This window comes from Condylura cristata, unplaced genomic scaffold, assembly GCF_000260355.1.
Source record: "Condylura cristata isolate star-nosed mole 26May11 unplaced genomic scaffold, ConCri1.0 scaffold00005, whole genome shotgun sequence".
Classification (NCBI taxonomy): Eukaryota; Metazoa; Chordata; class Mammalia; order Eulipotyphla; family Talpidae; genus Condylura; species Condylura cristata.
The window spans coordinates 24566397-24580977 of NW_004567106.1; the positions used below are offsets into that span (position 1 = coordinate 24566397).

A 14581-nucleotide genomic window follows, 5' to 3' on the forward strand; every position below is an offset into this window, starting at 1 on the left:
GAGTTTTGTCAGTTCTACATATAGTTTTGTGATCAGTCCTTTATCACTACTTTTGTGTGAGAAGTGTGAGAAAATGTTTTCCCAATTAGTGGGCTGTCTGTTTGTTTTTTGTAATGTCTCTTTTGCTGTACAGAAGCTCTTTAACTTGATGTAGTCTCATCTATTTGAACTACTTTGAATTTTTATTGAGCTATGACTTTTTTAAAACTAGCTTCTTTTTTGAAGAACTATTGATATCATAGCATGTGTAAAAAATATGTTTTCTAAAGATGTAAGATAAATCATAATGGATTTGGTTCTTTGGCACATTTTGGCATTCTATGCTTTAAAGCATGTCTTAAAGCAGCTCTGAGGATTGGGGGAGGGGTAAGCCTAAATAATAGGATCCCAGGTGACAGGAATCAACCCATGACTCAAATAAAGAGGATGGGTGGGACATTTAGCTTCTAGAAGGACAAGCATTTTCAGCATTTTAATATGTTTGGCTTATTAAATATTACATTATTATTTGGCCCAAAATCATATTATCTGCTTTGATAAATGACTTCATAATAAAACCACCAAATGCAACCACAGGAGACAGAAGCAGAATTAAGAGGTGACTTAAGATGAACATATCACAGGGCAGACAGGCGTGCACAAGGGTTAAGCCACAGGATTCTCTTTCTTACCAGTGTCTTAGCTAAATGATCGCTGATAATTGTTCACACTTTTATGAACAAATATGAGGAAAACCAATGGTTTGTAAGGCCTAGTCTGATCAATGTAATACTGGTATTTGTGATATATGTCATATCATAGTATATCATACAGATGATGTATATGCCAATGAATCAAGGGCTGGCAAACTATTCTCCGGGTACTTGGTTATAAACATTGAATTAAGATTGAGGTGTACCTTCTTTGTCTATGTGCCCTTAGTTTTACTTTTAGTTAGTTTTAGTTTAGGTTAGTTTTTCTCCATTAGCCCTGTGATCATACCTTGATTTTAAAGACTATAGCTGTAGATATGTACATGTATGTATGTATACACACACTTGATTTTATAAGGACTACCTATACAACTCTCTATGCTTCCTATGTTTGAACAAGAAGTAGGACTGTGTTTACTTACATAATTTAGCAATTTAATGCTTTATTGTTCTCATAGCTATATGACTCATTATGCACTTAGCTCATATTTATGCAGCATTTGATTGTACAGAATTCTTGATGTTTCTCTAGAGAGCAGGCAGATAATTTTGGATTTTTCAATATATCATGTACATTTTTTACACTGTTGACAACTACTCTAAAATCTTACTACTCAAACTCTCTAGGACCTACTAGTGACAACCCCTGGGAGTTGAAAGAGCATCCTGATGAAAACTGCCAGATTATCAGACATGGTTACTTTACAGCCAGGATCACAATTATAGGTAAGACCAGTGGGGGAAGGACACTATTATCCACCACAGAGCACCCCCTCACTGTACTGACTGGGGCAGGATGGCTATGGGAGTAGGGCCATCCTGACTGAGGGGATACCATACCCACGTAAGCAGAGACTCTTCTAGTTTCTAGATTCTCACTTCCCTACCCCAGCCTTCCATAGACAACTTGGTGGAAATGAGACCCCATGAGGCCTAATCTGCCAGGACCCCGATCCTGTGCACCTCAACAATCTGGATGAGTGTGCCTTCAATGGAAGGCCAGTACATTGCTTCCACAATTTCTACCTTTCTTCCCCTAGCTGACTCCTCAAAGTCACATTTCCATGTGAAGGGAGATAGATCACAGCCACCACATGTGGCTGTACATTTGTGCACTGCCATAGTGCTCGACAGAGAAGACAGGTGGGGTGCACTCTCCTGAAACACCTGCTAAGAGAGGGTGTTGCTGTCTAACACTCACAGGCTCTAGAAATAAAGTTCTAGGCTGGACTGAGGATAAATTCTATTTGATTTTAAAAGGCTACAGGGACATCTATCCAAAGTCATGAGTGATTCCCAGATCTGACAAGAAGGCTGTCTGTTTTGTCCGGCCTCTAACTGATTAAGAAAAGGGTTGATTTGGCTTGGTTTGGTTTCTGTTGTATATTGATGTGTTTTTCTGTGGGGATGTTTTATTAGAGGGAATTCTAGGAGTTAACATCATCCAGATGACAGATGTTCTGATGTCCATGCCACAGCCTGACAACTCCCTGGTGGATTTTGTCGTGACCTGCCAGGGAACGTGAGTACATTGTCTCAGTCAGAGGAACACATCAAACAGGGACCTCAGCCTGAACAAAGGCCTTGACACCAATCCCCTTTCTTTCTTTTTTTTTTTTTAAAGATTTTTATTTATTTATGCATATAGAACTGGGGTACAGGCCAGAGGTGCAGGGGTGGTGAAAGGATTCACCAGAGACAGAGTGGGGAGCGGAACAGGCAGATGGACTGAAATACACTGCTGAGAGGAGCACTCAGCAGTCGGGTCAGGAGAGTTCTGCTGTGCCACATGGGTCAGCTACGTGCCTGGGGATCAAGCTGATGCTGCAAGTGGCTGCAGACAGCCTCATAGTGCTGTGCTCAACCCATTGCACCACCAGGGAGGGCCAGACATCGGTCCCCTCTCTAAGCTGATTTAAATTCCTGATTCATCAATAAGCAGGGCAGAAAGGCCTTAAAGGAGCCTTATGAACATGCACTTATTTGGCTAGAGCCCTATCCTTAAGCTTCCTGAATTTCCTGGCGGTGGCAAGAGGTCGGCGTGATTATAGATATGGTCATCCCTTAATGGCAATGCCCAATCATCCAGTCTCTCTGTGATTTACAAACTCCTTCTAATGCATTGTATAATTTGGTTTTCCTATAATCTGAACAGAACTATATGGAATAGACAATATAAGTGAATAATATTCAATTAACATTGACTAGCTTACATATAACATTGAAATTGAGTAATATATATATGTGTGTAAATGGATAAAATAATCAAGAAAATGAAACAGTATAAAATTTGATCTTATTTGGTAAGTAGAATCACTAAGAAGTTCTCTAGCTTGGAGAAGGAGTAGAATGAGGATGACAGGGAATAGAGGAAAACTTGACTGAAGGAGTGAAGCTGCTTCAGGGGTCAGAGGCCAAGGGCCAGGTAGGAGGAGACCGAGTCCTGACTCTTACCCCACACCCTCATTAATCCCAGTCGTGGAACCTGGTCTCCCCAGCCAGGAAGCCTGACCAAAAGCAGGTTGGCTAAGACAGTGATGCGTGGCCAGGTTATCAGCTGATCACACCAACAGTTGTCAGACATTTTTCATTCAAGTCTCAGCTCCACTTCTACCTTAGCTAAGGATGAAACTTGGGTCCTGTTGATGTTAGTGGGTTAAGAAAGAGGGACAGCCAATGTTCTGGATTAGGTCATAAGTCATCTGACTCCTTCCCAGGGTCATCTATTTAATTCTATTTTGTATCACCTGTTTTCCAGAATAAGTTGGGGCAGCTCTAGAAAAGTTATACATGAAATGGAAAATGATGCTGAATGATCCTCTAATTTTAATTTTTTTATATATATTTTTTTTATTAAAAAGTTTATTTTTACATCATTTTGCACATTTTTTTCATCTCAATTGTAATCCCCACGGGTTTCCCATCACCAAATCACCCCTGTGCCACCACCATAGTCCCATGCATTTCCCTCCCTTCCCCCCCCCCATTTTTGATCCCATTCCCCACTCCACCCCCATAGAATGTCTCTGGTCTATGGTTGTTCATTATTTTTGTTATTTTCTCGCCTGGTCCATTATACTCCTGCTATGAGTGAGACCATCCGGTATTTTTCTTTCTCTTTCTGGCTTATCACACTAAGCATGATCTTTTCCAGCTCCATCCAAGTTGCTGCAAAAGACATGTGTTTCTCTTTTTTGGTTGCTGAGTAATATTCCATTGTATATATGTACCACATCTTTCTAATCCAGTCATCTACTTTTGGGCATTTGGGCTGCTTCCATGTTTTTCCAATTGTAAATAAAGCAGCAATAAACATGGGGGTACAAGTATCTTTTTCAATCAGTGTTTTTGTGTCTTTTGGGTAGATACCTAGGAGTGGGATTGCTGGGTCATAGGGAAGCTCCATGTTTAGCAGTTTGAGGATAATTTTAATTTTTTAACTTAAAACACCATTGAAGTCTTCCACTTAAAATCAGCAATCATGAGTTCATTCTTCTGAGTGGCCTGGGGTCAGTTATTTGCCTACTCCAAGCTGCTTTGTCACCTGCTACACTGGGATGATGTTACTTTCCTCATAAGGTGATCGAAAGGAATGACTATATCATAGATCTAAACTCAGTGCCTCTCACCCAGCAGAGACAGTAGACACTGCATAAACAGCTGCTGCGCTGTTGTCTTCATCATTTCTCTGCAGGAACCCAGGCAGGGCCAGCGGCAGTTGTCATGCTCTTTGCCTAACATCAAAACTGTCTGCTTTGGGCATCCTAGGAAGTCCGTGTGGAAGGAATGCCTCGTGCAGTCTCCAACAGCCCCTGACTGAAATGATAAAGATATAATTTCTTTTTAAAGATTCATTTATGCGTAAAATAAACTGTTATAAAATTTTTAAAAATTGTATTACACAGCCACAGTAATCCAAACAGTATGGTACTGGAACAATACAGAAAATCAGAATTATAGTGACAATTGAAAGTCCACATATAAGCATATAAAGAAACAAAAAACAGACCTACCCAAATATTAATTCCAAATGGTTAAAGATCAGGAGATAAGAACAAAACCAAAAAGTAGCTTAAAAAACAGGGAATAAAAAAAAAAGATGTATTTGTGCATACAGAACTGGAGTACAGGCAGAGGTTCAGGGGCAGTGAGAAGATTCACCAGAGACAGAGTGGGGAGCAGAACAGGCTGACTGATGGAAATACTCTGTTGAGGGAAGCAGTTGAGGGGAGCAGCAGGTGAGACAGGAGAGATCTGCTGCTCCATGTGGGTCACCTCCCTGGCAGGGGGTTGAACTTGTGCTGCTGTGGCTGCAGACAGCTTCTCAGCACTGCTATTTAGCCCATTGTGCCACCAGGGAGGACACTGAAGATATGATATCTTTCCCCTCCACCCTCAGGGACTCACTTTCCTGAAGATACTGATGAAAGGTAGCTCATCACTCTGATTAAAAGTGAAGTCTTTTGGGTAGATACCTAGGAGTGGGATTGCTGGGTCATAGGGAAACTCCATGTTTAGCAGTTTGGGAACCTCAAACAGTTTTCCATAATGGTTGCACTAGTTTGCATTCCCACCAGCAGTGCAGGAGAGTTCCTTTTTCTCCACATCCTCGCCAACATTTGTTGTTGCTAGTTGTTTGAAGATGTGCCAGTCTTCCCACTCCTAGGTATCTACCCAAAAGACACAAAAACACTGATTCAAAAAGATACCTGCACCCCCATGTTTATTGCTGCTTTATTCAATTGGAAAGACATGGAAACAGACCAAATGCCCAAAAATGGATGACTGGATTAAAAAGATGTGGTACATACACACAATGGAATATTACTCAGCAACCAAAAAAAAAAGAAAAACATGTCTTTTGCAGTAACATGGATGGAACTGTAAAAGATCATGCTTAATGAAATAAGTCAGAAAGAAAAGGAAAAATACCAGATGGTTTCTCTCATAACAGGAATATAACGGAACAGGCGAGAAAATAGTGATAATGATGAACAGCTATATACCAGAGACATTTTGTGGGGGTGGAGTGGGGAATGGGATCAAAAACAGTGGAGGGAGGGAAATGCACTGGACTATGGTGATGGCACATGGGTGATTTGGTGATGGGAAGCCCAAGGGGATTGCAACTGAGATGGAAAAATATCCAAAAATATGTAAAAATAAACTATTATAAAATTAAAAAATTAAAAAGTAAAGTCTAAGTGACAAGTCAGCTTGTAGTTTCAGTAAGAGAAAGATGGGATTCCATTTTGTAGAAAGGCCGCCATATACCTTGTAAAGCTGACTTTGAACTCCTCTCTGACACTGTCTCCGTGCCCTCAGAATTCCCACAGAGGTGTGTACCATAATTTCCGACCCCACTTGCCAGATCATCCAGAACACAGTCTGCGACCCTCTGGACATAGGTGACTCCTGCTTGTTGACAGTGAGAAGAGCCTTCAGTAGGTCTGGTACATACTGTCTGAACCTCACACTGAGTGATGATGCCAGCCTGGCCTTCACCAGCACCCTCATCTCCATTCCTGACAGAGGTGAGTTTGTCTCATGGTTTCACAAGTATTTCATATCGCAAATCAAGTGTGCTTCCAATGCCAAAGTTATTCAGGGCTTTGTGATTAATGTTTAGTTTTATTTCAGTGCAAAATTCGTTGAATTATTATTATGTGGATTTGAGAATGGCATTATAATCCAACAGAAAATCTACTTAGGGAAGAGATGAGAGAGAGCCAGTGAAATAGTGGCCAAAGAAGAGTCTTTTGGTAAAAATCAGTCAGTCATGATCATGGGCCGGTTCTATGGGATATGATCACTTCATGCTGGAATAAATTTTGTATTTCAAGAGAAAATGTGAAGTTCGATGTTTAAAATAACAATGTCCTTCAATTAGACACTAATGTTAAGGGAGCCTGGTATCATGTTGTCACTAGAATCCACCTGAGCAAAAATATGAAGTCAAAAGAGGAAGGAGAACCAAGTTGACTCCTGGTTCCCTTCCCCTCACCATGTGTCCCTGTACCCCATCCCAGAGTCTACCAGCACACCACAGGGACAGCAACCAAACAAACCACACTTTGCTTGGAAAAGCAAAATGCTACCAGAGCAGGCTAAGGAATTTCATTGGGGAATTTTCACTTACTGGTGGCTTTCATTTTTTCCCCACCCCAAAATTAGGGCCCTACCTGGTGACCCAACCTGAATTTCACTCATAACCAACTTTGTTGTAAGAACTGCTTTATCTCTTAAAAGGAAGTACTACCTGGTGGAGTGGAAGGGAGGGATTAAACTGTGTACACATTACAGGCCTGATTTTGCCCCTTCCTTTGGGCATGGTCAGATGATCTATTGACTAACTCACAAATAACCCCTTTGGACTTAAAGTTCACCTCACAAGGTTAAATGTACTGAACATGTATTTACTCACTAACCATATGAAAGGCAAAAGCTTCAGTAATCATGCTTAGAATTATTTGTAGGTGGGCTTTTGTTGATGAGATCCAAGATACAAATTTTATTTTATTTATTATTTTAAAGATTTATTTGTGCATACAAGAACTGGGGTATTAACCAGAGGTGCAAGGGTGGGGGGATAGGACTCATTAGAGATAGAGTGGGAGCAGAACAGCCAGATCAAGTGAAATACACTGCTGAGGGGAGCAATAGGTGAGACAGGGGAGGTCTGCTGCACCATGTGGATCACCTCCCTGGTGGGGGATCAAACTCATACTGCAGTGGCTACAGATCACTTCATAGTGCTGAGGTTTAACCTATTGTGCCACCAGGGAGGGCCCCCAGATACAAGTTTTAAAGCAAAGGTACTTGCTGTGCTCTCCTTGATGGTGCAACAGGTTAAAGCACCACATTATGAAGCTCTCCAAAGCCACTGCAGCACAAGTTCAATCCCTGGCCTGGGAGCTGACCCATATGGTATAGCAGACCTCTACTGACCTGCCCACTGCTCCCCTCAGCAGTATACTTTGTCAGTCTGCCTGTTCTGCTCCCCACTCTATCTGGTGAATCCTCTCACTGCCCCTCCTCTTCTGGCCTGTACCCCAGTTCTGTAAGCATGAATAAATCTTTTTTTTTTTTTTTTAAAGATACTTGCTTTAAAATGCACTCCAGTTTCTACAGGGCAGGGTACATTGAGGCCTGGGCTAGAGGGGCAGGGCCAGTCAGTGTATGTGGATCTTCAACACTGTCACCTCCAGGAACTGTTGTGGTTATTTCTTTTAGAATCGCCTTTAGAGTCATTACCTAATCTATGATATTTCCTTTACTGGCAAACCTCTCTTCTCTTATCTAGATTAGAGGCTTAGATATTTGCTTTCCTTTCATTCTTCTTGTACTGAGAGCAGACATTTGTTGTGACCTGAGCCATTTCCAAATCCAAATGAAAGAAACTCAAATGGAGTGTATTTAATCCAGTGGAGATTGTACATTGACATCTTGGGTTTCGAAGTCAGAATTTCCAAAATAGATCATTGTCAAAGACAAAACCATTGACTTTTAGCTGAAATCACTATATTCATTGATTCAATGAACACTCATGAGTATTGAGCGTCTACACCACACCCAGTATAGCACTAGGCTTGAAATATATAATCCCCAATGTGGAAAAAGGTGAAGAGAGTACCTGCTTTTATGAGCAGAACCAGACAACATGTAAATAAGATGATATTGTGAAGAAAATAAAACAAGGTCAGAGAGAGGTCAAAGTGACAGGCATGGGAGATAGGGGACAGCCGTTGACTCAGTAGATGGGGAAGTCAGAGACTGCCCTGTGGACAGTAGCTCCCATTTAGTGAGGGGCATCCTCTGAACTGAGACCTCACTTTTAAGAATGACAGCAACACATTTAGACCCTTGTCAGCTACTGGTGGAGTTTGGGGTTTGTGCTTTATATAAGGGAAGCCATTGCTGGGTTTGAAACACAACCTGTTGGATATTTTTAGAAGATCACTGGTGGCCGATGAATAAAGCCAAGATTATTGGAAAGAAAAAGAGGAAACCGGTAGACAATTTAGAGTTCCTCTCAGGAGAGAAGGCTGGTGACTGCACTGACAATGGTGACAGAGAAGATAGAGAAAAAAATGAACAAACTCTGGTAATGGTGGTAGAGCAAGGCTAGTTAATATGCTAAATTCCAGAAGACATAATCCTGGTTCATGGTTCTCACAAACAAGAGGAAGAACCATATACAAGAAGTAATTATAGGGCCCTCCCTGGTGGCACAATGGGATAGGGTGCAGCACTGCAAGCTGGCCGCAGCCACTTCAGTGCGAGTTCGATCCCCAGCCTGGGAGGTGATCCACATGGCACAGCAGACCTCTCCTGACCCTCCAATTGCTCCCCTCAATGTATTTTGTCTATCTGCCTGTTCTGCTCCCCGCTCTGCCTCTGGTGACTCCTCTCACGGCTTCTGCATCTCTGGCCTGTACCCTCTTTCTGTATGCATAAATAAATAAATCCTTAAAAAAAAAGAAATAATTATAAATGCAACATGAAGAAGGCAGAAGAAGTGGGAAGTAGAATAGTGACAATGGAAGCCGTGGCCCAGGCCCTCATGAATGCCTAGAAGTTATCCTGAAGGGAGGGACACAAGGTCAGTGCAGGGAAGCACATTCCCAGCAGAGGGCTTGGAGATTTGAAAGAGCATCAGGACAATGGGCAACCCCCAGGATTTTTAGCCCAACTGGAAAGTAGTAGTAAAAGATGAGGCAAGAGGGAACCCTCTACTATGTGGGCACTGCTGGGCCAACTGACAGCCTGGCAGGTGTATCCAGGATGTGACGGCTCCCTCCTGAGCCTTTAACACAATGTTCCAGACATGCTAATTCATTCTCTAAATGGAAGATAAATTGACCCAAAGACTATGTATTATTAATGGAGAAGATTACTGAAAGCCCAGAGGGAGCCAAATATCTTCTGAGGGCCCCATTCTTCATTTATTTAATTGCATTACAAGCAACATGTTCCTTAGGTAGAAGATGTCATTAACATGGTCTTGCTTTGTTTTAAGACACAGCCTCTCCTCTTAGAATGGCAAATGGTGCCCTGGTCTCCATTGGTTGTTTGGCCATATTTATCACTGTGATTGCCTTCTTCATGTACAAGTAAGTTGCCAGTTTTCACACCTTTGGTCCCTAGAGTGTATTGTCAAAAATAAATCGCTATGTCTGCGTAAATGGGTAAATGGGCCTTTTTTTTTTTTTTTTGCTTTGAAATATTTTGTTTGTGGGAAGAAAATCTTCCATTGAATACCAAAGTAGCCTGTTAATTTTGCTGTGGTTTTTTTTAATCCTAAAAATGCTACCATATGTCAGTAGCTTTACAAAATTGTCAGCCTAATGTTTAACACATAATCTCGAGTTATATTAAGCAGACACACTGCTTGCATGAAAAAGAGAAAAATAAATATATTTTCATATTGTCATACAAGCCATAGATTATGTTAAACAGAATTAACCATTTGGCACTTGGTATGTAAAAGATTGTACAAAGTAACGTATTCCAGCTGGAGAGCTTTTCTTAATCTATCTGACACACTGCTTTCAGAAAACACAAGGAATACAAACCAATAGAAAACAGTGCTGGGATCGAGTTCAAAGGCAAAAGCTTGAATATTTTCTTCAGCCATGCAAAGGCCGTGTTCTTCCCCGGACACAAGGAGAAAGATCCACTGCTCAAGAACTAACCAGAAATTCTTTACATCTTCAGCCTTTTTTCTTAACAACGGCTCACTGTTTGGTGACTTTTCACTTTTTTCCCTGAAGATTACTGTAAATATATACTGCGGTTCAGGGAGCTCCACCTTTTTTTTTTTATAGATTAAATGTCATTATAGAAAAATGAAGAGGAATGGCACTGTATGAAGCCTCAGGCATGTTATATTACTGAGAAAAGTAGTTAGCATTACTTTCTCTCATTGTGATTTGTGTTTCACTTATGATGTTAAGTGATTTGTAGGGTAGAAATGGGTAAGTGGCAAAATTCAAAGGTCCTGTTCATTAAAGCCTGACCTATGTTAACTGTCAGGCAAGGCTGGACACTGTAGCCTTTCACATGGCCAGATGTATAGAATGAACATGTTCCTGTCCTTAAGATCACAGTCTAAGCTAACCGAATCCTATTTCAGTGAACATGTCTGAGTTGCCAGCAGAATGAGAAAGGTCAGGTCGTAAATATGTTGTGTGTGATTATCAAACTAAAAAGAAAAAGTTCATCTTATAAGCAATTGTGAATATTTTCCTGACAACCTGCCAGGACTAGCTATGTGAAGGAATGACATTCATTCATTTGTTTATCTCATGGGCATTTAGTCAGTGCTTTCTGTATATCAGGCATGTCGCTAGGTGCATGGACCTGCACTCAGAGTACTCACACTTCTCTGTCTAAATCTAAATTTCTGTACACGCAGGTGCTTGCGTTTGGAATCATAGATTATTATTTTTCCAGAGAAGGAGGTCCCTGATTTCCTGTTTAAATGATATATTTAGAAATGTGATCATAAGGGGTGTATCTTCATTTGTAACTAAAACCATCTACCTTGTGAGACATGACATTTCTTTTCTCTCCTTCCTGAAAAATAAAGTCTGAAAACAGAAGATATCTTGGAAGCGTAATGTTTTCTCCAAGTTGTTCCTGGATTTTCATTTTTCATTTATAGTATCTGACACATTAAAAGTTGTTTAACACTGCCCCAGAAAGCACTGCCATTCTTGTCATTTTATATTGTAAAATACATGTATAGAATATAGGAAAATTGCCATTAAAAATTAAATGTATATAATCAGGTCAATCTAAAGTAAGAGATTATTTTATAAGCAATTGCTCTGGACTCTTTGAACAGACAGCATGACAATTGAAAATAAAGTTGAGGTTACAGTTCTAGGTCATTGATCAATAAATTTTTCTGTGAAGAGTCAGGGAGAAAATATTTTATTCTTCATGGGCTATGCAGTCTCTGTCACAGCTGCTCCGCTCTGTTATTGTATCATGACAGTAACCATAACATAAATGGAAGAATATGGCTGGGTTCCAGTAAAAGAACATTTATAAAAACAGACGTTGAGTCAGAGAGGACCCACAGACCAGAGTTTGCGGATCCTGCTACTAGATTAAAAGAGTCTAAAGAGACTTAACAGTCGAAGCAACTTGAGGTTTTAAATCGAATTGTCACATAAAGAAAGAAAAAGCAGGCCCTCCCTGGTGGCTTAGCAGGTTAAAGCACAGCACTGAGAAGCTAAAGCCACTTCAGTGTGAGTTCAATCCCTGCCCTGGAGGTGTCCACATGGCATGGCAGACCTCTCCTGACTCACCCACTGCTCCCCTCAGCAGTGTATTTCATCAGTCGGCCTGTTTTCTGCACCCCACTCTGTCTCTGGTTAGTCCTCTCACGGCCCCTGTACCTCTGGCCTGTATCCCAGCTCTGTATGCACAAATAAATAAAAATCTAAAAAGGAAAGAAAAGGCTATGAAAGATATTCTTAGAACAATCAGGCAATTTTGTTTTTGTTTTTGTTTTCAGCCAGGGAAATTGGAACACAATTTGGATACCAGGTAATAATACAGAATTATTGTTAGTTTTCTTGAGGAGCAGGGATAGCATTGTCTAGACTAATAGTCTGGTTCCTTCACTTACAGATATTCTACAGGTCACACATGAGCAAAATTTGTTCTGATGCTGTCCCAAAGAGAACAAAAATTGCAGAATACAAATCATGACACTTCTCTCCATTTGTGTGTTACTGTAGGTCAATGGTTTCAACAACAGATTACTTTGTCCTGTGGGGGACACTCACAATATCAAGGGTAATTTTTGGTTGCCACATCTATAGTGGGGTGATACTAGTATCCAGTTGATAGAGGCATGGTGCTGGTGAACATCCTACAGTCTATAGGAGGGCACCCACAAGAATCATCTGTCTCATAATGTCAGCAATCCTGGTAGCATAATTAAAGCAGCCCTGGGCTTGAATGTAAAACTGGGAAGACTAGGATATGAATCCAACCCTCCATTTAAATCTGAGTAGTCCTGAACAACTAATTTGGCCTTTCCTGACCCTCAGGGTCCTCATCTATAAGATAGTTATATATATAATCCCTCCCTAGTTGACTTCACCAAGCTGCTGCAAACCGATCTGGAAATGAGTGGCCAGGATAGTGCTTTGTATGTGGCTTAGTGGAAGAGTCTATATATGAGGCCTGAGAATAGAGCAAGTGTGAAAAGGATTTTTTTTTTTAGGGTGTCTAGAGGCCAGTACCTAACACAGAAAAGTAATACCATGTTGTAGTAGAATCACCTGAAGTTTGTTAAAACAGACTCATGAGCCCCACCATCACAGCCTCTAAGACAGTGTTCCTGAGTGGGGCCTCATAATTTGAATTTTCCACCAGTTCTTAAGTGATGTTGATATTACCACTCCTAGCATCTAACTTTGAGAAGTGCTGTACTGGTGTATGAGATACCCTCTCCTATCAACAGGGTGTAGCAGAGAGCAGCAAATATACACTCCATCCAGGAGGCCCGCAGAGATCCTCATCAGTCTGCCCATTAATGTGACACAGAGCAGGAGAGAGGGCTGAAATCATGAATTACTTAGACTTCTATTCTCTGTGTGTCCTTGGCAACAAGTCACTTAACTGCTGCTGAATGGCCAACTGTTTAATGGGGGGAATACCCTAAAAGATAGTGGGATGACTTGATTAATGTTTGCTGAGAATTAAAACTTCCAAAAAAAATTGAAATGTGTAGGTAATAAATTATTCTGGGAATTTCTTATTCCTTGGACTTTTTATAAATGTCTGCATTTTAAACACTTCTGACTCATTCATAAAATTTGGTTGCACTTGTAGAAGTTTCAATTGTTTGATAGTTTAGAGGGTAGTATTTTTAATGTTCATTATTCATTATTTCTATAAAAATACAATTTTTTTATTTATATTTTTATGCATACAAGAGCTGGAATGTAGGCTCCAGAGACAGAGTGGGAAGTGGAACAAGAAAACTGGCTGCAAAAAACTGCTGAGGGGTGCACTGGGTGAGACAGGAGGGTTTGCTGTGCTATGTGGGTCAGCTCCCTGGCCAGGGATTGAATTCGAGTTGCAGTGGCTGCGGATTGCTTCATAGTGCTGAGACTTAACCCCCTTGTACCACCAGAGAGGCCATGAAAATACATCATTTGAATGCATTTACTTTCTGCATCCAGAAAGCAAAATAACTCCAAACCTAGGTAGCAGGCTAGGGGAGGATGAGAAGATAATTATTCAGGGTGTGAAGGTGACTGCCTGTTCATGGAGCTTTCGGTTGGGGGGAAGAAATCCTATGAGTTTTGCAAAGAAGGTCTCTAAGCTGATGCAACAATACCCCTGAAAAAATTAAAGTTTCATTCTCAAGAATCACCTCCTGTAGCCCGATTAGATCCTACAACTACCATTTATTGAGTACTTGTATGTGTCAGGCTCTGGGTAGTGGAGACACAGCTTTGTGCAAGGGAGTTCTCCTGAAGGAGTGGTGTAGGCCTTTTTAATAGTGAAAACCCTAACCACAGGCCTTGAGCCCCCATGGTGGCCAACCCTGTATGCAGGGGAATTCCTCTGCAATTTTTTAAAGGATGTATTTATGTATACAAGGACTGGGATACAGGCCAGAGGTGCAGGGGCGGTGAAAGGATTCACCAGAGACAGAGTGAGGAGATGCAGATCAAGTACACTGCTGAGGGGTGCAGTGGGCATGTTCAGGAGAGGTCTGCCCGTGCAATGTAGGTCACCTTCCAGGCTGGGAATTGAATTTGCATTGCGGTGGCTGCAGACAGATTCATAGTGTTGTGCTTTAATCCATTGCACTACCAGGGATGGTCCCTTCTGCGATTTATAACTAACATGCCATT

The 14581-nt window shown here is 41.1% G+C and overlaps 1 protein-coding gene across 1 annotated transcript in view; it reads left to right on the forward strand.

The window, feature by feature from the left end:
- The window catches only part of GPNMB (glycoprotein (transmembrane) nmb), a 21980-nt gene extending 10690 nt beyond the window's left edge, over positions 1-11290 (forward strand). Inside the window, exons 7-11 of the mRNA XM_004676771.2 lie at positions 1320-1418; positions 2112-2214; positions 6018-6226; positions 9712-9805; positions 10248-11290. Of these exons, the coding sequence (XP_004676828.1) occupies positions 1320-1418; positions 2112-2214; positions 6018-6226; positions 9712-9805; positions 10248-10386 (644 nt within the window). The 3' untranslated portion in view covers positions 10387-11290. The remainder of the gene's footprint in view (positions 1-1319; positions 1419-2111; positions 2215-6017; positions 6227-9711; positions 9806-10247) is intronic.
- Positions 11291-14581: the final 3291 nt, after the last annotated feature.